At 48.4% G+C, this 22,317-nt stretch overlaps 1 protein-coding gene and 1 pseudogene across 5 annotated transcripts in view; one reads left to right on the top strand and one right to left on the bottom strand.

Annotated features, from left to right (window-relative positions):
- The window catches only part of SUGP2 (SURP and G-patch domain containing 2), a 36,194-nt gene that overhangs the window by 962 nt on the left and 12,915 nt on the right, over nucleotides 1–22,317 (bottom strand). Inside the window, exons 5-12 of one of the 5 annotated variants that reach the window (XM_054717248.1) lie at nucleotides 21,586–22,073; nucleotides 20,517–20,628; nucleotides 15,070–15,557; nucleotides 10,621–10,682; nucleotides 9,425–9,561; nucleotides 8,617–8,737; nucleotides 8,034–8,136; nucleotides 6,014–7,767 (exon numbers count right to left, since the gene is read on the bottom strand). In XM_054717248.1, coding sequence (XP_054573223.1) covers nucleotides 8,617–8,737; nucleotides 9,425–9,561; nucleotides 10,621–10,682; nucleotides 15,070–15,557; nucleotides 20,517–20,628; nucleotides 21,586–22,073 — 1,408 coding nt within the window. In that variant the 3' untranslated portion in view covers nucleotides 6,014–7,767; nucleotides 8,034–8,136. Of the gene's footprint in view, nucleotides 1–6,013; nucleotides 7,768–7,796; nucleotides 8,137–8,616; nucleotides 8,738–9,424; nucleotides 9,562–10,620; nucleotides 10,683–15,069; nucleotides 15,558–20,516; nucleotides 20,629–21,585; nucleotides 22,074–22,317 lie in introns of those variants that run through there. The other 4 variants (XM_054717249.1, XM_028132432.2, XM_054717250.1 and 1 more) reach the window with 4 other exon arrangements.
- LOC114228017 (protein Mis18-beta-like) lies at nucleotides 13,863–14,766 on the top strand (annotated as a pseudogene).

The following is a 22,317-nucleotide window of genomic DNA, read 5'->3' as shown; positions in this document are numbered from 1 at the left end:
GAAACTGTCAGGGAGACACTGGAGGGACTCATGGCAGCCTGTGAACCGGGTCCTGGGAGGAAGTAATGGGAAGAGAGTCTCCATTCAAATCTGGTGCTTTTTTTCTTTTTCTTTTTTTTCCCTGAGACCACAGCTGTCTCTGAAACAAAGACCGACAATTGCCGCCAGCATGTGCTTCGTCATTTTTACTTCCCTTGAATATTCTTCAATGGATTTTCTGTTTAAACGGCACTGGCGAGCTGTCTTTGGGTGATGAGGCACAAGGCTGGGGAGGAGCAGGAACAGCACCCCCCGTCCCAGGGCGGACATTTTGGAGTAGACCTGCCTTCTCTCTGCTCAAATACAGCTGAAAGCCCTGTATATGGGCATCTGTCTACCTTTTACAACATTTCTATAAAAATCACACCCTACTTTGCCTTTATCCTCCAGGATCAAACTCCTTTTTCCAAAGCTCCATCATAGTTCACATCCCAAGTCCCCTCAAATTTTCCCTTCTTTCCCTCTATTTGCTTTGTCCCGGGATTCACCAGCAAGCAAGGCTCCTGACACATCTGTGGACATCAGGACTCACACCCTGGGTTGACCCCCGTGGTTTGTCTCATGGAGCAGAGGGGCACCAGCCCAGTGGAATATTACTCAGCCATAAGAAGGACCGAAGCACTGAAACATGCTACAACATGATGAACCTCGGAACAACATGCCAAGTAAAAGAAGCCAGACACAAAAGACCACATGTTGTCTGATCCCATTTATATGAAATGTCCAGAACAGGCCAATCCATAGAGACAGAAAGGGGAGTAGTGTTTGTCAGGGGCTGGGGAGGGAGGATGGGAAGTGACTGCTTATGGGAGCGAAGTCTCTTTTTTGGGTGATGGAATGTTCTGGAACTAGGTAGAGGTGCTGGTTGTACAACATTGTGAATGTGTTAAACGCCACTGAATTGTTCACTTTAAAAAATGGGGAATTTGCCCTGGATAGTGTGCTCAGTGGTTGGAGCGTCTGCCCTCACACCGAAGGTCTCAGGTTCGATTCCTGGTCAAGGGCATGTATCTGGGTTGCAGTTTTGCTCCCTGCCCCCAGTCAGGGCTTGTGTGGGAGGCAACTAGTCGATATGTGGGTATGTTTCTCTCTCTCTCTCTCTCTCTCTTCCTCCTTCCACTCTCTGAAAAGCAATGGAAAAAGGATCCTCGGGTGGGGATTAAAAAAAAAAAAAGGCGAATTTTGTTATGTGAGTTTTACATCAGTGAGAAACTAAAAGGCTGGGGTGATCCTCATGGACGCCAGCAAGCACAGGTGTTAGCAATTCTGACATTTCTCTGGGCTCTTGTCAGCGAGGGGTTGCTACTTGGGCATTTATTGTTTCGCTGCATGGCTTTCCTCTGAATTCCTTTCACATACACTCTTCTCAGCTGATACTCTGGACAAGAACATCCACATGCTACAAATAAGAAAATTGAGGCTCTAAGCGGCGAAATGAATTTGCAAGGTCATCCATGGCGGCCCTTCTATCGTGTCATGGGGTTTAGGTAAGGACTTGAGAACTTTATTTTTAGGAAGACAATTGGGCTGATAGAAAACCTCAATGACAGCTTCCCGGTGACACAGAATGGTGGAAATGGAACATCTGACATTTGTGAGCTTCATGGAGTGCTGGTACTGAGTCCCAGAATCCTGGTAGCAGTACTACTATTCTCCCATTTTACAAGTGAGGAAACTGAGGCTTACAGAGGTGGATCACTTGCTCTAGGTCACACAGCACAGTGAGGACATGTAAAGGCTGAGGATTCAAACCCTCAAATTCTGTTTTGCTCTGAGCTTTCTCTGGGCAAAAGCAAGTTATCAAAACGTAAATGCTGAAATCTCCAAGTGGAACCTCACTCCTGGACCAGGAATTCCAGGAACTGGGAGACTGTGCTCCCAAGACAACCTGGGAAACCTCTGGAGAAAAATCAAGCAGAGGAAGGGCCAACTTGTGAGGTCCCCCTCCTGGGGCCTGAGGGAAGTGGTTGGTGCCAGATTCATCATGGAGCAGCAATTCTTGAGAGTCAGTTCCCAGGGCTATGAGCATGGGGTTGGTGGGAAATAGGAATGACGTGTGTGCATGTGCATGCATGTCTACATGCGTGCATGTATGTCTTTGAGCCAGCAGGTGCACGTGTGCACATCTGTGTGTGCACATATTTGTATGCATGTCTGTGTGCATGTGTCTTCAAGCCTACACGTGCACACATGTATCTTTGAGTATGTGCCTGTATATGTGCACACATGTGTGCATGCGTAGGTGTCTGTGTACATCCTTGAGCATACATGAGCATACACGTATCTTTGTGTCTGCAAGTGTGTATGTACAAGTTTGTGTATCCATATCTGTGTCTTTGAGCCTGTGCATACACGTTTGTGTATGTGCGTGAATGTATGTGCATGCATAACTGTATGTACACAAGCATGTGCTGCACGTGTGCACGTGCTTCAAAACCAGATGAGACCAATGGGAGATCCTTGAGAGTACAGGTGTGGAGTCAGACTGGCTTGGGCCTCAGTTTCTCCACTGGGAAATGGGCTGGCTTCTGCTGGATTCAAGGATTAATGTACAGAGAGGCTATTGACTATCAGAAGATGTCAGTTTATAGTCTGTGCTATAGGCTCTGAAGTTGACACCTGTCATCTCCTTTGAAAGCAAACCCAAGGCTGAGTTTATCATCCACAATATTTTGTCATTCTAAAATCATAGAAGCAAAGATGTCAAACCACACAGAAATGTGTGAGGTAAACAGTGAAAATTCCACCCCTGGCCGTGGTTTGCGGTAGCGTGCTTCTTGGGGGCTATGGCTCCCATCATGTCCCAGGCAGGCACAGATGGGAAAAACGGGAGCTTTGACAGGGTCAATCCTCCTACCCCCTGCTCCCAAGTTGGACTGCACAGGCATGCTGGGGAGGGAGAGCCCTTTGGCCCCAGAAATGACACTTCTAGGGCTTTATTTACAGTGCTGTAGGGTATAGGGACCAATCCTTTAGAACATTTGTTAGATAAAGGAGTCCATGGCAAAACAATTTTTTGAGGGGAAATTTTTAAGTAAAAAAAAAAAAGCAAGAGTAGCATGTGCAGTGTAGTTTGCATCTTTAAGGTCATATCTGAAATGTGCCTGCTGATAATCTACATGTAGGGACCTGAGACCTGGGTGCTGCAGGCCGGGTAAACAGAAGCCATAACTGTACCTTTGGATTCTGGCCAGTTATTTATTCACAAATAGCACTTGAACATTTACTCACATGGAAAGACTGCTGAGACCTCCCGTCATGTGAGGAAGCGAGTCTCTAGGCAGCATGCATGATGTGTCATTATTTAAACAATTAATTTTTCTATTTAGTTTTCTTGATATGTGAGAATGGGAAACCTCTTTCATTCTGCATATATCTGGGTGTTTTTTTCTTTTTTAAAATTTTATTTTTTTTAGAGAGAGGGAGAGAGAGAAACATCAACCTATTGTTCCACCCATCCACGCACCCACTAGCTGACACTTCCATGTGCCCTGATCAGGCATAGAGCTCGCAACTGTGGTGCATAGGGATGAGCTGCCCACCGACTGAGCTACCTGGCTAGGGCTGAGTTTTTTTTTTTTTTGGCTTTTACAAAAAAAAAAAAAAAAAAGTACTGGCATTGCTTGATCATGCATGTATTATACACATGCATGTACATATGCACACACATACAAAAAGACACCTGTTTTTTTTCTTTATTGATTTTAGAGAGAAACATCAGTTTGTTACTTCATCTATCCATGCATTCATTGGTTCTGTTTTTTATTTTAAAAATGTTTATTTCTAACTAGAGGCCTGATGCATGAAATTCATGCAAGGGGCTTGGCCCTCACAGCCGCAGTGGCTGCCTCGGCCATCACAGCCCCGGCTTCATCCGGAAGGTCGTTAGGTCATCTTGTCTAATTAGCATATTATGCTTTTATTATTATATATTACATATGTAATTTCTAAAAATTTTATTGTTGACAGTATTATGGATGTCTTATTGATTCTTTTTTTTTAAAAATATATTTTTATTGATTTCAGAGAGGAAGGGAGGAGAGAGGGATAGAAACATCAATGATGAGAGAATCTTTTATTGGCTGCCTCCGGCACGCCCCACACTGGGGATTGAGCCTGCAACCCAGGCATGTGCCCTTGACTGGAATGGAACCTGGGGCCCTTCAGTCCGCAGGCTGACGCTCTTCCCACTGAGCCAAACTGCCTAGGGCTCATTGGTTCTTGTATGTGCCCTGACATGGGATTAAACCTCCAACCTTGACGTATCAGGACGCTCTAACCAACTGAGCTACCTGGCCAGGGCAACAAAGGCCTGCTTTAAAACTGAAGATTGGAGGCCACCAAGACCAAGATGGCCGGGAGACTTGCTGCTTTCCTCAAGAACACCTGGGCCAAGGAGCTGGTGCTGGTTGAGTTCTTCACCATTGGAGGCCTTGGTATTTTTCTGCCCCCTTCAACCCCTACACCAAGCACGAGGCCATCATCAATCAGGATACACCCTACAACTACCCAGTGCTAGTTGGAGATGATGGAAACATGCCTGACACCCCCAGCCATCCCCAGGACCCCTAGGGCCCAAGTTGGAGTGACTGAGAGCATCTCCACTGACAGGCCCCTCCCCTGTGGCCCCCAATAAAAATGTGACAACGGCAAAAAACAAAACAAAAAACCCACCCCAAAACAAAACTAAATATTAGAGCCTCTCCAGCAGCATGCTCTGCTCCTCACAGTGCCCTGGGGCATTCAGGAGGCTTCCTGGAGGCCAAGGTGGGGAGAAGGGAGAGGAGTGGGATACTTAGGTCCCAGTTAGCCTTAAATTACAGGGTAGCAGAGAAAATGGTACCTTCTGAACGGAAAGAAATCCTTCCCAGATGGCAGAGGGGAAAGTGAGGCCTGAGGTGGAATGACCAGCCTGAGGTCAAAGCCTGGGCCATCTCCCAGGCTGGAGACCCCCATACCCTATGTCCTCGTCTAAGTGATCACCAGTCTGCTGGTGAAAAGGGAGCCGGGGGGCTACTGGAGAGCAATTCTGATTGCTGCTCATCCCCCACCTCCAGTCTTCCCAGAGTGGGTGGGGTTGTAGGTTTTGGGTGACTTTCTCAGGCCATGGCACTAAGGCCCATATCACACACCCACTTCCCAGGCTCTGGTGAAGATGAAGGCAAATGTCTGGGAGGTTCTGGGCTGACAGCAGCTCCCATCATTGTCAAATGGGCCCTCACCACTCCTGAGTGTCCTCCAAGACACAGTGGGGAGAAGGAAGACTCAGGGGCCCCACATCAGCTTCCTAAGGAGCCTTGTCTCATCTGTCCCCATTTGATTTGCTGACAGATCCCCTCCCCAACCATTCCCCACTTCCCTGGTGCCCTGGGTACGTCCGAAGCCTGCCTTCCGCCTGTGCCATGCTCAGGTGGAAGCCCCTGCAGGCCCATGTGTTCAGCCACCTGCTGTGAACTTTGCCCTCTCCCCCAACCTGAAGGGACAGGGGTAGCTGGTAGAGGAATCAGACACAGGCTGACAGCACAGAGGAACAGCAGGGAGCTTTGAAGACACCCACAGGCTGGCTTCTTGGTCAGGGGGTGGTCTAGCTGCACCTTGGTCTATCTCTGGCAGCTGGAACCCCAACCTGGGAGTCGGCAAGGCCTTGCGGGGGGTGGAGGTGGAGGGCAGTTGGGGCAGCTAAGACAGGGCTCCCAAGTCACAACACCTTCTTAAAGGTAGGTTTCTGTTCCTAGCACTCCCCCCCTCCCCCAAGAGAGTCTGCCTGCTCCCCGATGTACTGGGTCCTGACCACTGCCTGCCCTCGTATCAGCACCTTCGGGGCTTTCCCAGTCACTGACCAGGCTCCCACCCTGGCAGGCAGAGGACATGCCCTGAGGCAGGGTGTTTATGATCTGGTTCCATGTGGGCACCACATCTACCATATACCCCAATGGCCTGATTTTATAAATACACCAATGGAGACCATGGAAGATCGGGTTCCTCTACATTTATTGCAACTGCTAAGTGATTAACATTCACAACTTCTTAGATTAAAAACAAAAACAAAACTTGCATTTTGTAACATCACACACGTCTTCTAGGTTTTACCAAGGACCAAAACCACTAAGATTCTCTATTTGATTTCCAGTGATGGAAACAAGCCAGACAGTAAGCACCCAAAGTGGCGAGTTAGCACTTTCCGGATGCCTGTTGTCCTCACGGGAGAGACCCTGGAACTAGAACGACAGAAAAGACGCTGTGACTTGGACAAGGCCACACACCCGCACACGCACTCACAAGTTCCCTGCAGAGCATCCTTTGCTGAGAGAGCAAGATTGCACAGAGGGCCAGCACGCACTGGTCCCCGGCCAGCAGCTGGCAGAGGACACTCCACCATGCTCCACCCTGGCACCTGCGACGCCTCAATGTTGACTCCACAGGAGAAATGTCACTTAAGTGCTCAGAAGACTTTGCAGGCTCAAGAAGTAGGTGTTTCCTTTAATACTTGCCAAAGGTTCATGTCCCCAGGAGGAGGAGTGGCAGGAGGTTGTGGGGACAAGGCTCACATCCTGGGAATTCCTAAAGCATTTTACTTGTGAATAAAAGTGGAGAAAGCCAAGAATGAACACACTAGGCCAGAGCGAATATGACGTTCAGAGCTACGCTCCAAGAGAAAGAAATGTGCTGGGGGATGCCCGTCTCACTCAGGTCAACAGGTACTTTGTGACCAAGGCCCTGTTCTCAGAATTCCATCTTGTGGCCCAACCCACAGCCAACATGGAAGGCTGACGGAAGGACTGGGAAAGAGAGGAGTAGAAGATGAACTTCCACAGTGTGCTTCTCCCAAAACACACCACCCTTGCAGGCTGGTTCACCTCTGCTGAAGGACCGCCAGCATTGCCATGGCCATAAAGATGTGCTGGATGCCAAAGCAATAGAAGTGACCAGAAGCAGGCAGAGATCTGGGGGCTATACCTGACATGTAGAGAGTTGGTACCAGGCAGGCGAGATGCCATGGTGAGCGGCAGGACAGACATAGATAAGACAGAACCACAGAAGCAGGACTATAATTGGGAGGTCTGTGCTCTGAGAATGCAAGGGTTTCTTGGCAGCCAACACAAGCAGCTGACAAGGTAACTCACTGCTGTGTTCCTCAAGCATGTACCATCAGAATGACCAAGTTATCTAGATTTTAGTACATATTTAAAACTTCAACACTGCTGTTTTAGGAAGAAGCGCTGAGATGATCACAGCCTGAGAATTTAACATGTAGTTGCAAAGCACAGGGAGAAGCTGGAAGGGGTGGCAGCCATACACCTCGAAAGAGCAAACAGCTGTGGAGCCCACCCCTAGAGGATCCTCCCTGTTCTGTAAAAGGGCCCTGACCAAACAATTATTTCCACTGCACACATGCAAAAAATGAAGAGTCTGGAAGAGTTTATCCCCACCCCTTTGTAGGAAACCTCATATGTGGTTTAAAAAGAAAACACAAACTGTAGCTTTCTTTGTGGATTCTAAAGAGAATTAAAAATTTGGGGAAAGTTTCATCAGTGTCGTGACTACTCCCCACTGAATACAGCTGTATTATACCGTTGCTAAATTTTGTTAAGTCTCTTGGGATGCATTTAAGAGATGAGACTCCATAAATAACACATTCATGGAATCAAGTATCTCCACTTGTTCAGAGCTTCAGTGCTCCACCGACAGGCTGTGGTGCCAGAGTACAGATTGCTTCCCGTTTAAGTTCTGGAAACAATAAGAAGACACAATGGTAATCATTTCAGCATCAAGTTTGCTAACAGAACACTCCGGAGAGCAACGTGCCCGGGCAGCACCACCTTCTGTGGGAACCAGGAGAGACTCGGAGCGGACCTGCTGCCCAAAGCAGTTGGAAGAAGAGGAAAGGCAAAAGCAGACTGGAAGTGGTGCATTCTTTTTTCTTTAAGAGAAAGAAAAGCCAGCAGAACCTCTGCATCAGAAACTGCAGAGACATTTGTTTTTCATGTACACACCGAACTGACTTGGGCTCTGGCTCCAGGGTGGATCCGGGGCAGAGGTGGCGTTTTTAGAATAATTGTTGCTTCAAGGCTTATCTTTCTCACCAATGGTTTTCATCTATTTGAGGAGAGAACAATTTTGTTCAAAACTGAGTTGGACATTATGAGTGGGGAGGGAAACTAAAGAGAGAGGAGAAAGATGAGGATATTCATAGGGCCAAGACCCTTCAGAAGGAAAAGGATTTGAAGACCCTCAGAGAGGGAAATGGTCCTCTGCGGCCAGCTTCCAGGTCACCCTTACACTTGTGGGACACAAGGCCGCTCCCGTGGCAGCCTGGGAGTCCTGAACTGAGGCCCTGCAAGCAGGCCACGTGCAGCTGTGCTTGGCGAGTGTGGTACTCACTCCTTCAGCCAACCTGGAAGGTGAGAGGGGGGGACGACATCCGCATCCAAAGACTCCTTTTGTTTCCCTCAAAGGTTTTTTTTTTGAGGGCTGGTTTTGGAGTGGGGGGAACACCACCTTTTGTGGAGGAACCGTCGCTGCCTATCAAAACGCCAGCTTAGGCCGGACGCCCAGCGTTCCAGCTCATGCACCTACCTATTTGTTGGCTCGTTTGTGTCTGTACATCTGCATCATCCTCTGACGGAAGACGTCAAACGTGTCTTCCTTGTGCTCCTGCCCTTCGGCGCCCAACCCCTCCCCTTCGGAGGCCGTACCCCTAAGGAGCAAAATGGAGAGTTAGCCACACCTGTACCCAGACCTGGCCACCAAGAGACTGGAAATGGCTTGAACAATCAGAATGGACAGAAGTATGTGGCGGCAAAGGAGAGGGAAAGTGCAGATGTGATCCCCACGGGAACAGGGCACTCACCTGTGCAGGTGCTCAGGAGCCTGGATTACAGCAGAAAGCCCGCCCCACAGGTGCCAAACTTAGTTATCAATGAAATAAATGCCTGGATGTTAATGGACTTAACCAATTAACACGGTTGGCCCCTGGCAGGGTTGCATATGGGTTTCCAGAAAAGGAAATGTGCTTCTTGGTGTAACTACCTAGAATCACCACTCAGCTTTTATGACAATGTGGCCAAATGCCAGGGGCCAAGAAGCCATTTAAGAAATCTGCACAAGCACAGCAGGGAGCAGGGTGAACAATTGCCTATGGAAATGTCTGCTTCTCATCTCATCTGCAGACTCCCTTCGCTAAAAACAAAAAATAAAACAACCTCCCCACCCACACACACACACCAAAAAACTGCCAACTTTAAACCATGTTCACCGTGAGGGGAACCAAGAATTGGGCTGCAGGTGGAAGGACTTAGGACCAGAATTCCAAAGGAAGCCTCTTCTTCTAGGCACAGGCACAACACCTCACCTCCCGCCCCAGCCCCCAGTGCCTGATGCATACATGCCAACGGGCTCCCTGATGCCCTTCCCACAGGAGCCCAGGCCGTGGCCTTCCTTCCAGCCCATCTTCTGCAGCATCTGGAACCCCAGGTTCTTGTCGGTCAGCTTTTGCTGGGTGAAGTCAAAGTCCTTGGGTTTCTAAGGAAAGAGCAGAGTGCAACATGTGGGTCACAGCAAAGTGTCCAGAGTGAGAGTCTCCAGCATGGCCCAGCACTGACACCCTGACTCCCTGGACACTCACCATCAAGCCATGGTCACCTTCCCAGTTCTCAACCTAGAAGGGACAAAACAACCTAGACAGGCACTAAGAGTTCAGTGACAGGGAGGGAAGTACACTCTGAGGTATGAAGCAGAGTGTGTGTGTGTGTGTGTGTGTGTGTGTGTAAGCGTGTGCATGAGATACTGACTGAATCTGGGGGAGCCGGGAGGTGAGGGGGTCTTGACAGGATGATGGACCGAAGTCCACCTGCAGGGCATTGAAGGAGGGACGCAAAGGAGGGAGGAGCTTGATGTTGGCTGGGGCAGGAAGAAGGGACAAACAGCAGTGCAGGAGGGATAGTGCAGGCTGAAGGCCAGGGGAACGATGGGCAGGAGCTGCTAGCCCTGGGGGCGCCAGCTACTATCAGGAAATGACCTAAGAACAGAGGAGATGGAACCTGCCACTGACATGACAAGGGGTGCCTGTCATGCTCTCTCCCAGGCCCAGAAAAGAACAGCTGGGTGAATATGGTCAGGGCACATACCTGAGTTGTGGGTTCAATCCCTGGTCAGGGCACGTACGGAAGGCAAGTGATCAATGTTTCTCTCTCACATTGATGCTTCTCTCTCTCTCTCTCTCTCTCTCTCTCCTTCTAGTTAAAGCATGTTGGGTGAGGATTAATAAAAATAAAATAAATTAAAAAACACACATTATAGTCCACTAAATCTGAACCTCTTGAGGACCAAGACATTACTTGTTCATCTCTCCATTCCATTGCACATATCAAGCCTCAACTGTCTGTTAAATGGACTACCCATGTATGTGCTTTGGACAAAGCTAAACATATTGTTTTAAAAAGCTGCTGAAGAGAAAAGGCTTTTGTTGTGCTTTGTACATTTACACCCAGTCTGAAGCATAAGTACAGCTTAATCACAAGCCACAGTGTCCTTTGAGACTCTGACAAATTCACACAAGGACTCACAAATAGTCACACCCACCTTCTTTTTGGACACAGGACGACCCCGAGGCCTGTCATAGGCGATACGAACTGGTTCGTGAACTGGAAGACAAAAGAAGTATATCTATATCCTAATACATATAAAGAGCTAGGTGGCATCATGACCGAACGGGCGACTGGTCACCATGAAGTGCATGGAGCACCTCTCAGTCCTCCCCTTTCCCGGCCCCCGAGCCGCTCACCATGAGGAGGGGGTTGGCGGTGGGGCAGGACTGGGGACTGTTGAGCAGCAGTAGCGGCTGCTTTGAGGGGTTGGCTGTGAGCTTAGCGGAGCAGTCACCCAGGCAGCAGCGAGTTTCGCGGAGCCTTGCGGAGCAGTTGAGGGGCTGCGAGCATCGTGGAGTGTCCCAGGGCAGGGAGCTTCATGTGGTGTCACAGGGCAGCAGAGGCCATGCAATGGGGGCCAGGCTAGGCTTAGGGACCCTAACTGTGCACAATTTTGTGCACGCCAGGCCTCTAGTATATATACAAAAGCCTAAGCGACTGGCTATAGCTATGATGTGCACTGACCACCAGGGGGCAGACACTCAACACAGGAGCTGCTGAGCTGCGGTCACTTGGCAATGGCGGTTCTCGGGTGACACCCGGAACCAGAAAGGAGGGAGCCTGATTCTGGGGTGTGTCACCTCAGAACCGCCCTCTCGCAACCCAGGACCCCTCGGAGGATGTTTTTTTTTTTTTTAATTTCTTTATTGATTAAGGTGTCGCATATTTGTCCTCATCCCCCCATTCCCATCCCACACCCCTCCCCATGGATGCACCCACCCCCCTGTTGTCCTTAACCATTGGTTAGGCTTGTATGCATGCACACAAGTCCTTTGGTTGATCTCTCCCCCCTCCCCCCACCCTCCCCTACCCTCCCTCTGAAGCCCGACAGTCCGATCGATGCCTCCTTGTTTCTGGGTCTACTCTTGTTCATCAGTCTATGTTGTTCATCATTTCCCCTAGATGAGTGAGATCATGTGTTACTAGAAATATACTTATAAGAACCGAAAGTGAGACGAGCAATAATAGTTATGCTGACAGGCAAATGAATCAGTCTGTAGTGAGTTTCTTTCTGGACCAACAGCTCTTTTGAGACCCAATTTCAATGTCCACCAGTTCCTTATGTGTACATGTCAGCACTGACTTTTCAGCTCTGGATGGTGGACAAATGGTGGTAATGCAGGTCCGACTCCCTCTGGTTTGGTCTCGCCCAGACCCAGGGGCGTGGTCTCACCCGGACCCAGGGGCGCGCGGCCTCACCCGGACCCAGGACCCAGCATCACCTGGGCCCCGGGGCGCGTGGCCTCACCCGGACCCAGGGGCGCGCGGCCTCACCCGGACCCGGGGGCGCGTGGCCTCACCCGGTCCCCTCGGGTGACGTTTGAGAGCTGGTTTTGGCCCGATCCCCGTAGGCCAGGCCAAGGGACCCCACCAGTGCACAATCAGAGCCAGGGAGGGACCGCAGAAGGGCTCCAGGGTGTGTCCGGCCCATTTCGCCCAGTCCTAATCGGCTGAACCCCAGCAGCAAGCTAATCTACCGGTGGTCAGTGCGCATCATAGCAACTGGTTGAACAGTCAGACACTTAGCATATTAGGCTTTTATTATATAGGATATGTGCTTTCCCCATATTTGAGAGAAAAATGAGGGTTCTACAATTTTGGCTAATAGCCTTTCTGCTGATAGAAGGTGTCTACGACGTGCACAAGGGCAGTTGCTTGGCTTAGCTCCTCTCAGGAACTGTGTAACCCTGGAGCACGGAGGCTGATCACAGGGGCTCAACTGAGGGCTCCTTGCTGTGGGAGAACCGCCTTAAAAATAAGATGCCCATGTTTATGATGAAGGACCAAACACATGGATCATCCTCCATGACTACAGGACTACACTTTGCTTCACAAATGAACTATGTGCAATGCTATGTATGCCCTCCAGCATCACTGTGACTATCCTACTTTTTAAAATATATATATATTTCATTGATTTTTTACAGAGAGGAAGGGCGAGAGATAGTTAGAAACATCGATGAGAGAGAAACATTGATCAGCTGCCTCCTGCACACCCCCCACTGGGGCTGTGCTCGCAACCAAGGTACATGCCCTTGACCGGAATCGAACCTGGGACCTTTCAGTTCACAGGCCGATGCTCTATCCACTGAGCCAAACCGGTTTCGGCATGACTATCCTACTTTAAAGAATTAAAGTCCACACAGAACTTTCCAACAAAAACAATTGTGCTTCTTATACAAAGCTCCAAATCACATTATTATTGTTATTATTTAGTTACGAAGGGGAGATCAGCAGGCCTTGTTTTGTCTCATCAGCCACTCAATTCAAAAACTGAGAGATTCAGAAATAGAAAGGACTCCACTTTCCCCCAGGGAGGACATACTTAAGCATTGTGATATGCTACCAACACCTGCAGTAAGAGTTCAGTACAACAGATAGCAATCCATTGCAATGCCAAAATTAACAAACACAAACCATGGGACTGTTCTATTAGTGGGAAACTATATTAACACTGCTGGGTGTAAATGTGACAGTCTCAATAACATACAACAACACAGGTGACAAATGACGGGGCACTGTTTACCACCACCGCCACCTTACACAAAAGTATCGCAGCATCATTCTCACTTAAAGCACAGCCCAGGCTTGGCTGTGTGGACACTTGGATGGATAAGGCCATGAGGAGTAGCCTGGGCCATGATCAGCACATCAAAAGGCCACAAATAATAACATTCCACTTACTGAGCCTAGACAAGGCAAGGCCAGAAAACAATCAGTGGTTGCTGGGGGGCGGGTAGGAGAGGGGACTGTAGACACTTTCTGGGGACAGGCTCCAGCTCAACTATACTGGTGGGTTCATGCCTGTACACATTTACCAAAACTCCTCAAACTGTCCACTTAAAAGAGATGCATTTAAAAAAAAAAAAAAAAGAGATGCATTTTATTGCTGGCAAATTGTACCTCAAGAAACTTAACACAGGAGAGCAGGAGATGACCTCCACAGAGCACATGGTTCCTGCTAATGGATGCATGAGACCAGCCCCGTCCCATGTCCTCCCACCTCACTGTCACAAAGCAAGTGTCACTACCCCCGGCCTTCCTTGGCTCAGAAGGCTGGGTTCCCCTTCTCCCCCAAGGCCATGGGCAACAAACAGCTGAGATGACTCGGGCCAGTTCTCCCATAGTCAGGGCTAACCTGCTGGAATCTGAGCAATAAGGGAGACCCTGAGCAATATGTGGGATGCTAGAAGCCGAAGACTACTCGGCCGAGTCTCTTTAGACAAATGGAAAAAAAGTGAGTTTCTCACAAACATTGGCAGTGGTATACAAAACTACTAGGACTGTTTTAGGTTAAAAAACACAAAACCAAAGAACTCTATATTGAGGAGGATTTGGGAGGTAATGTCCAGTTTGGTGGGTGGAATCAGAGGTGGAAAGGTAACGGGGCGGGGGTCGGGGGGAGGCCCTGGTGCGCGTTAGAAATCCTGGCGGCGGCCACGGGAAGATGGCTTCTCAGCCATGGCGGCATCGCTCTCTGGGTTACAAATAACGTTATTTTGGAAGTTCCCTTCCTTGTTGGCATTGAAGGTTTACTCAAAGGCAGCACTTACAACCTTTTATTCTGTAGTTCCTGTGGGATTCCCATTGGCTTCCATCTGTATTCTACCCATGCTGCCCTGGGTGCATTGAAAGGTCCCTTCTGCCTTTCCAGTGACAAAATGGAATGCTATCTCTTAAAAACAAAAGCCATAGTAAATGCATCTGAGATGGATATTCACAACATGCCTCTACCAGAAAAGATTGCAGAGCTAAAAGAGAAGATAATACTAACGCGTAATCACTTAGTTCACTGATGAAGATGCTGAAGGAAGTGACTCCTGACCAGTCCAACACAGAAAACTGATCTAGAACCAGAGCTTGAGTACCAGGGTCAGGCCTTACTGCCGTCTTCAAAGACAGGTGCTGTTCAATCATTTCTTGAGAAAGATCAACTTTAAGAATGGACAGGAAATGTGGTTTATTATGTTTACATCTAGGCTGATTTTCCAAATGATTTGTGAAGCTGTTTATAGAAGATGAGAAATTAAGGAGCTCTCTGGCCAAGATTCATATCTATTTGACTTCTGAAATTATTTTAGCTCTCTTATCAATATCATAGTCATTTCTGAAAACACCTTTAACTGCATATTTAGGGATTAAGGGGCAATGTGCCATGAATGATCTTGAGAAATATATGGTAATAAAGTTGTACTTAATGTTGAAAAAAAAAAAAAAAAGAAAGGTAACAGGGGTCATCGGGTTATCTTGTGGCTGAGGGTCAGCAAATTCTTCAAAACAGGCAGGTAATGTCTCTACCTGTTCCACAACCAAGTACCACTAACTCCTCTTCAAGTGCTAAGCAGAAGACTCTGCAGGGCTCTGCACCGATGCTGGCACTCACCTTTGGGCTCTTGGATGAGACACAGCCTCTTGGGAGCCGGAATCATGCCGACCTTCAATGACTTGCTGCTGACCCTCTTCCGGGGAAAGCAGGCCTGGGCAGACGTGCCAGCAGGGCCATCCTCGGCTGCCTCGCTTGGAAGGCCATCAGTCGGGGGGCTGCCCTCGGAGCCCTCAGAAGTGGCAGCCCCTCCTGGAGCCCTGGAGGGCCCTCCAGGAGTGAGGGCCTCCTCCTCTTCATCCTCTTCCTCCTCCTCCTCCTCTTCCTCTTCCTCCTCCTCCTCCTCAGGCATCACCTCTAGGCTCTCCAGCTCAACCTCCTGGTGAGGAGGCTCATTCGCAAACTCTCCTTCCCCTTCCACGGACTCTAGGGCGCTCTCGCTGGCATGGAGGTTCAGCGAAGGTGATGTAAAACAAATCGATGGGCACAGTTCAAATACCTTCTTTCTATAGAATTTGAAAGCTGAGCTATTTTGGTCTTGTAGAAACCTGGGAAAAAGATGATACACATTGGTTAACCAGACAGTTCTCTGAACATTCTTATTTGCTGAAACTGTCTGAATGGACATGATGAAGCTGGGGGTGGGACCAGGGAGTGAATAACCTGACCTCTTTCTACCATCTATGGCTGGTGGTGCAGCTTTGCAGTGAGATAGAAAGTTTGAGGAACCAGAATGTGAAGCCTAATTGCTTTTCAGGGGAGGGAGGTGGAGGAACAAGGTATGCAGTGATGACCAGGGAATGTGCTGGAACGAGCTCTGACACTCAGCCCGGATATCCAACCTGGCGTCACTCATCCCTTTCTAGTGAAGCCACTAACCCTCTGGACCTTTGAGCGCTCTCTGTGACTCTAGGGTCCCTCTCACATTTCCAGGTACAAGATGGAGGAAGCGTGTCACCCACAGAACCGCCTGTCTTGTGTTCTGCACAGAATCTGTTTAAACATGGTGGCTATAAAGCCTCTCTGAGCCTTCGAGTTCGAGGACCACCTAGACATGTAGTCATAGCTGGGGGAGGGGGTTGGCTGGTGTGAAAAACCAAAACATGCATGAAGATACAAAATACACTTGGACCAAAGAAAAGACAGCCCTTGTTCTTGGACAGGACAACTCGACCTCATGAAGATGTCACTTCTTCCCTAGTTAACATATTAATGTTGAAAAGTATCTCAATAAAAGCATCATTTGTTTCTGGATCTGGACAAGATGATTCTAAAGTCCACACAGAAAAATAAATATGCAAAGACATCTGGAAGAACTCTGAACTAGCTCCACCAGATATTACAAGGTGTGTGATGCCTCTACAGTTAAAACAGCATGGTACTGTGGTTAAGAGGTACAAATTGGTAGTTGCAAATTAGTCACAGGGATGTAAAGTACAGCATAGCACATATCATCAATAATATTGTAATAAATATGCATGGTGCTAGGTGGGTGCCAGAATTATTGGGGATCACTTTGTAAAATTATATAAATGTCTAACCCCTATGCTATATACCTGAAACTAATAAAATAATATTGAATGTCAACTGTAATTAAAAAAAAAAAAGCATGGTACTGGTCCATGAATAGATGGACAAACAGACCAAAAGAAGAGCTAGAAACACAGCATCTGATGAAGGGGGCCTCTCAAACCTCTCCACAAAAGAGTTTTTTCAACAAGTGGTGTTGGGACAACTGGGAAACTTTTAAGAAAAACATTTAAATTGGATTCATGCTGCAACCCCTGCTCCCAAATAACCCCACACAGATCGGGATATAAATGTAGAAACCAAGCCGTACAAGTTATGTCAGAAAGTACATAAATGTCTATAACCTGAGTGTGGGGAGGTTCTTTCTATGACTCAGTACTAGGGGTAATAAAAAGAAAAACAAATTGAGAAATCTGAACTTCTGAAGAACTACCCATAGGCAGAGTGAAAGATAAACATCAAAATAAGAAGGAAATATATACAATTACATCACAGATAAGAGCTCTTAAAAAAAACAAGAAAAAAGAAGCCAAAAAAATCCAACAGAGGAAAGGGCAAAGAGGAAGAACTTCTACCCTCCAAAAGACATTGCTGGAGCCTGGCCAGTGTGGCTCAGTGGTTGAGCGTCAACCTATGAACCAGGAGGTCATGGTTCGATTCCCGGTCAGGGCACATGGCCGGGTTGCGAGCTCGATTCCCAGTGGGAGGTGTACAAGAGGTAGATGATCAATGATTCTCTCTCATCATTGATGTTTCTCTCTCTCTCTCTGAAATAAATAAATTATTATATATATTTATATATATATATATATATATATAAAAGACATTGCTGGAATGAGAAGTCAAGTCAGACTGGGAGAAAATGTCTGCAAATCATATTTCTAATAAAGAACTTGTATGAAGAATATACAATGAAAAAAAAAAAGTCGCCCTAGCCAGTTTGGCTCACTAGATAGAGCATTGGCGGTGGACTGAAGGGTCCCAGGTTTGATTCCAGTCAAGGGCACATGCCCGGGTTGCGGGCTTGATCCGTAGTGGGAGGGCGTGCAGGAGGTAGCCAATCAATGATTCTCTCTCATCATTGATGTTTCTATCTCTCTATCCCTCTCCCTTTCTCTCTGAAATCAATTAAAAAAATATTAAAAAAAAAGTACACACAATGAGCCCAGCTGGTGTGCTCAGTGGCTGAGCGTCAACCTAAGAATCAGGAGGCCTGGGTTGTGGGCTTGATCCCCAGTAGTGGGCATGCTGGAGGCAGCTGATCAATGATTCTCATCATTGATGTTTCCATCTCTCTCCTTCCCACTCTGAAATTAATTTAAAAAAATACACAACGAACTCTCAAAATTCATTACTAAGAAAATAAACAGCCCAATAAAAAAAAAAATGGGCCAAAGATCTGAAGAGACACTTAAAGAGATATGGAAAGTACATGAGCACACTAGAAGATGCTCAGTATCATCAGTCCTCAGAAATGAGAATCACAGTGGGATACTCCTTCCCCCTCCCGTAACTGGGACAATAAAAAGACGGACACCAGCAAGTGCTAGTGAGGACAGGGAGGAACTGGAACTCTCACCCAAGCTGTTGAAAAGGCAAAATGATGGAGTCACTTGGAAAGGAAGTTTGGAAGTTTTCTCAAAAGTTAAATGTGGACCCACCATGGGAGCCAGCCTTTCCCCTCCTCGGTATTTATCTGAGAAATAAAAGCAGGTGTCCACAGAGGTCCTTATACATGAATGCTCACAGCAGCTTTATCTGTAATAATCCCAAAATGAAAACACCTCAAATACTGTCAAACAGGTGAACAGGTGAGTAACATACAGCGGTCCCACTTCTCTCAGCTAACCTATTATAATTTTTATTTTACTGCAAATGCTGTACTTATTTTAAAAGTTAAAAAAAAAATGCTCTGGCTGATAGTTCAGTTTGTTGGAATGTCATCCTGTACACTAAAATGTTGTGGGTTCGATTCCAGGTCATGGCACATAACGAGGTTGTGGGTTTGAACACAGGTCAGGATGCATACAGGAGGCAATTAATCGATGTTTTTCTCTCTCACGCTCTTAAAAAAAAAATCAATAAAAAGCATATTCTCCAGTAAGAATTAAAAAATAAAATTTAGCCTGGCTGGTGTGGCTAATTGGGTAAGTGTCGACCTATGAATCAGGAGGTCACAGTTTGATTCCTGGTCAGTGCACATGCCCAGGTTGTAGGCTCGATCCCCAATGGGAGGCATGCAAGAGGCAGCCAATCAATGATTCTCTCTCATCATAAGGAGAGGACAGCATGTTCTGAAAAACATTGCTCAAAAAAGGCTACACAGCCCTGACGGTTTGGCTCAGTGGATAGAACGTCGGCCTGCAGACTGAAGGGTCCCAGGTTCGATTCCAGTCAGGGGCATGTACCTTGGTTGTGGGCACATCCCCAGTGGGGAGTGTGCAGGAGGCAGCTGATGGATGTTTCTCTCTCATCAATGTTTCTGACTCTCTATCGCTCTCCCTTCCTCTCTGTAAAAAATCAATAAAATATATTTTAAAAAAAGGCTGCACAGAGGGTGAGGAATAACCCCAAGACCAGTTGGTACCAAGTGCCCAGGATGATGCCGTTTTCTTGCAAACTTTAATTTTAATGGGGGGAAAAGGACTGATGAAAACCCTGGCTGCTGTGGCTCAGTGGTTAGAGTGCTAGCCTGTGCACTGAAGGGTCATGGGTTCGAATCCTAGTCAAGGGCACATACTTGGGTTGCAGGTTCAATCCCTGGCCCTGGTTGGGGTGTATAAGGAAGGCAACCAATCGATGTCTCTCTCTCTTTGATATTTCTCTCTCTCTCCCCACCTCCCTCCTTTCCACTCTTTCTAAAAAACAATGAAAAAAATATCCAAATCAATGAAAAAAATATCCTCACATGAGAATTAACAAAACAAAACAAGGGCTTATGTAACACTCCCAGCTTCCCTGTACTGAGCTGTCCCCCTCACTGGCCTTGCCAGGACAAGATCCTACATGCCACAGGCAGCCCCACTCTGAAGCCTGCAGGTGACAGTTCCTGAGGTCATCATGCCTGTAAAAGGCAGATCCAGGCAGAGTATTTGCAAAGCCATCAGTGCTCTAGGCAACTGGTCTGGGTCTCCCAAGAAGCAGAAGGTACCCTCAGTACAGTGCCCAGTCAAGGTCCAAAACAAGCTAGAAGAGCATGCTCGGTCATCTCTGGGTCCAAGAAATGCACTAGTTAATGTGAAGTTTTAAACTGCATTCTTTATTAGACTAAGGCACAGCTCTGCAGCACATTGGAGCAGGGCAGAGCCCCGGCAGACTGTAGGATACAATGTACACAGCAGGAAACCTACCTGCTCCCTATGCACTCCCCACTAGCTCTGAGGGGAGCCCATAGGGTTATGGTTCAGTAATAGGAACCCTGAAGGAGAGAATCTGTATCCCAGAGGCAGAGCTACTCCCTGACTGTGTGTGCTGAGTCTGAGAAACGGAGAGGATTATGATGCACCTCCAAGCCCGAGGGTGCCAGGCTGTCACTGCATGGAAGTGCTTGTTGCCCACACTTAGGCCAGGGACCACTGTCACTCCATGAGCAGCAAATTCTCATCAGCCCACAGCAGCCAGTATGACCAGGGGGCAGTGCCCTCCTCCTCCTCTGGCCCTTGGGTGAGGATACACCCTCCCTCATTCCACCATTGTTCTGACTCTGCTCAGGTCCTGGGGACACTGCCCCTCTGCCCAGGGAGCTCTCTCTCTTCCCCTGGAAAACTCCAATTTGGCTTTCGAATCCAGTCCCTCTGGGGAGCTTCTCCCCATCCCCTCAATATCCCAGAACAGATGCTCCTCCCTCCAGCCCTGTGCTCAGCAGAAGTCACAATTTACCCCGCGTGACCTGAGGTGTTTGTCAGGCTACCTTTTGAGCTCTCAGGAGATCTGTGGGGTGAATACACTCAAACCAGAAGGGTGTGGTGGGTACATACCACAGGTCAGGGTTGTCGGTGCTGTTTTCTATGCTGAATTGTTCAATCTCTGGTCCCACCTGAGCAACAAATTTGGCCAGTTTCTCTGCAGTCTCCATAGTCTTCAAGTCAACTATAAAACAAAGCAACTGTCACACGTAAGAGCTGCCACTTCCCGTGTAGACATCATGGGGCTGTGGAGACTAATTATAAAGACAGCCCCTCATGTCCCCTCCTGCATATTTGCCTTTTGCCCTGTGACTCTGCAGCTCTGTCCAGCAGAGGTGGACTCTCCTCTCCCTTGAACTGGGACTGGTCCCCAGACTCCAACAGGTATGGCAGAAGTCCTAGGGCCTGATACCAACCTCAGGTGAACCAACCCCAGCAGGCTGCTGGGGGGTGACAGGCACATGGCCCAGTCACCCAGATCACCTCAACCAGCTTCAGACAACCAGCTGCTGCCTACAAACACATGTGTAGGCCCATTCAGGCTTAGCTCCTGTGTGAAGCCACTGTTTGGAGCTGCTTGTTCTGTAGCAGCACTTGGGTAGATGGTTTTCCCCCCTCTATGTTCCCATCTAGTGCTGAGTGAGAAGCACTGGTCAGGGGGCAGGCCTGTTGCAGAAGCAGAAGGTAACAGCTAGAAGACACAGAAGGGGTACGTTGGTAACTTCAGAAGCAACTGCAGGTCAGCTAATGCTGAGGAGGGAACATAGAGGCCTAGGGGGAAGAGGCAGAACAAGAACAGCGCAGCCCTATGGAACGTAATCAGGGCAAGAACAGAGAGAAATGGATCAAGGAGTTCAAAGCCCCAGGCACGGGCACACAGCATAACCTGGTGGTGAGCAGTAGGGAAGCAGTCACTGGGCAGTAACCCTCAGGACAGGAAGAGTGCAACCGAGCTCTCAGGCTGCCCCCTTGAGGAAGCAAAAGGAGAGAAAGCACCATCTCATACACCCATCCTCGCCAGGTCACCATTGCTACTGCCCACTGCCCAAACCACTGAGGCCATCCCAACTCTGCAGAGACCCCTAGAGATTGGATATTCAGGACTGGGGCTCAGAGGAGGGAGACACGAGTGAACACCCACCGTCAGCAGACAAGCAGGGAGAGGAGCTCTGAGGGGCTTCAGATATGTCCACTCCCGCTGGCTTGGGGGATGGGCCTGCAGCTTCTGAGCTCAGGTCCTGAGGAGAGGGCCCGGCGGAGTCTGGTGGGCAGTCCTTGGCAGCATCATTTCCATCTGGCTGGGGCGGCTTTCCCTGCAAGGAGCCTGGAGCTTGCCGGATGTGGTGTTTCAGCCTGGTGCCCGAGGAGAGGAGGGTCTGGGTCCCGATGGTTGCTCTCCTCACCTTCCAACCCTGGAGCCCTGGAGCTCGGAGCAGCCCCCGCCGTCGCCCTGGGAGGAGCCTCTTCTTGAGGCTCTGGACTGCCCGGGCGTACAGCATGGCCCGGACTGCACACTCTGCAGCCATTGGCTTCTGACCCACTCCTGGCGAGGTCTGGCTTATCCGCTGTGCTTCTGCCAGTTTCAGCTTGTAATAGTTATACTCCAGACTACTGTCATCAGACAAAAACCTATATAACAAAACAGGCACAGCAGGACATTGCTAAAACACCAGCACGGTCACATCATTGCTGCAAATACACTTCTTTTTCTTTTTTTCTTTTATTAAGGTATTATATGTGTACATATCTTACCATTGCCCCCCTCCCAACTGCAAATACACTTCTGCAACACTTTTTCACAAGATGGCTTCTCTACTGTTGAAGGTTCCAGTTGGCTCCACCAAGGATCCAGAGCTGGTCCCAGGTCACCCAT

This window comes from Eptesicus fuscus, chromosome 6 (assembly GCF_027574615.1).
Source record: "Eptesicus fuscus isolate TK198812 chromosome 6, DD_ASM_mEF_20220401, whole genome shotgun sequence".
In the NCBI taxonomy this organism is placed as follows: domain Eukaryota; kingdom Metazoa; phylum Chordata; class Mammalia; order Chiroptera; family Vespertilionidae; genus Eptesicus; species Eptesicus fuscus.
The sequence above is the reverse complement of the archived record's forward strand: the minus strand, read 5'-3'. Positions and strand labels throughout refer to the sequence as shown.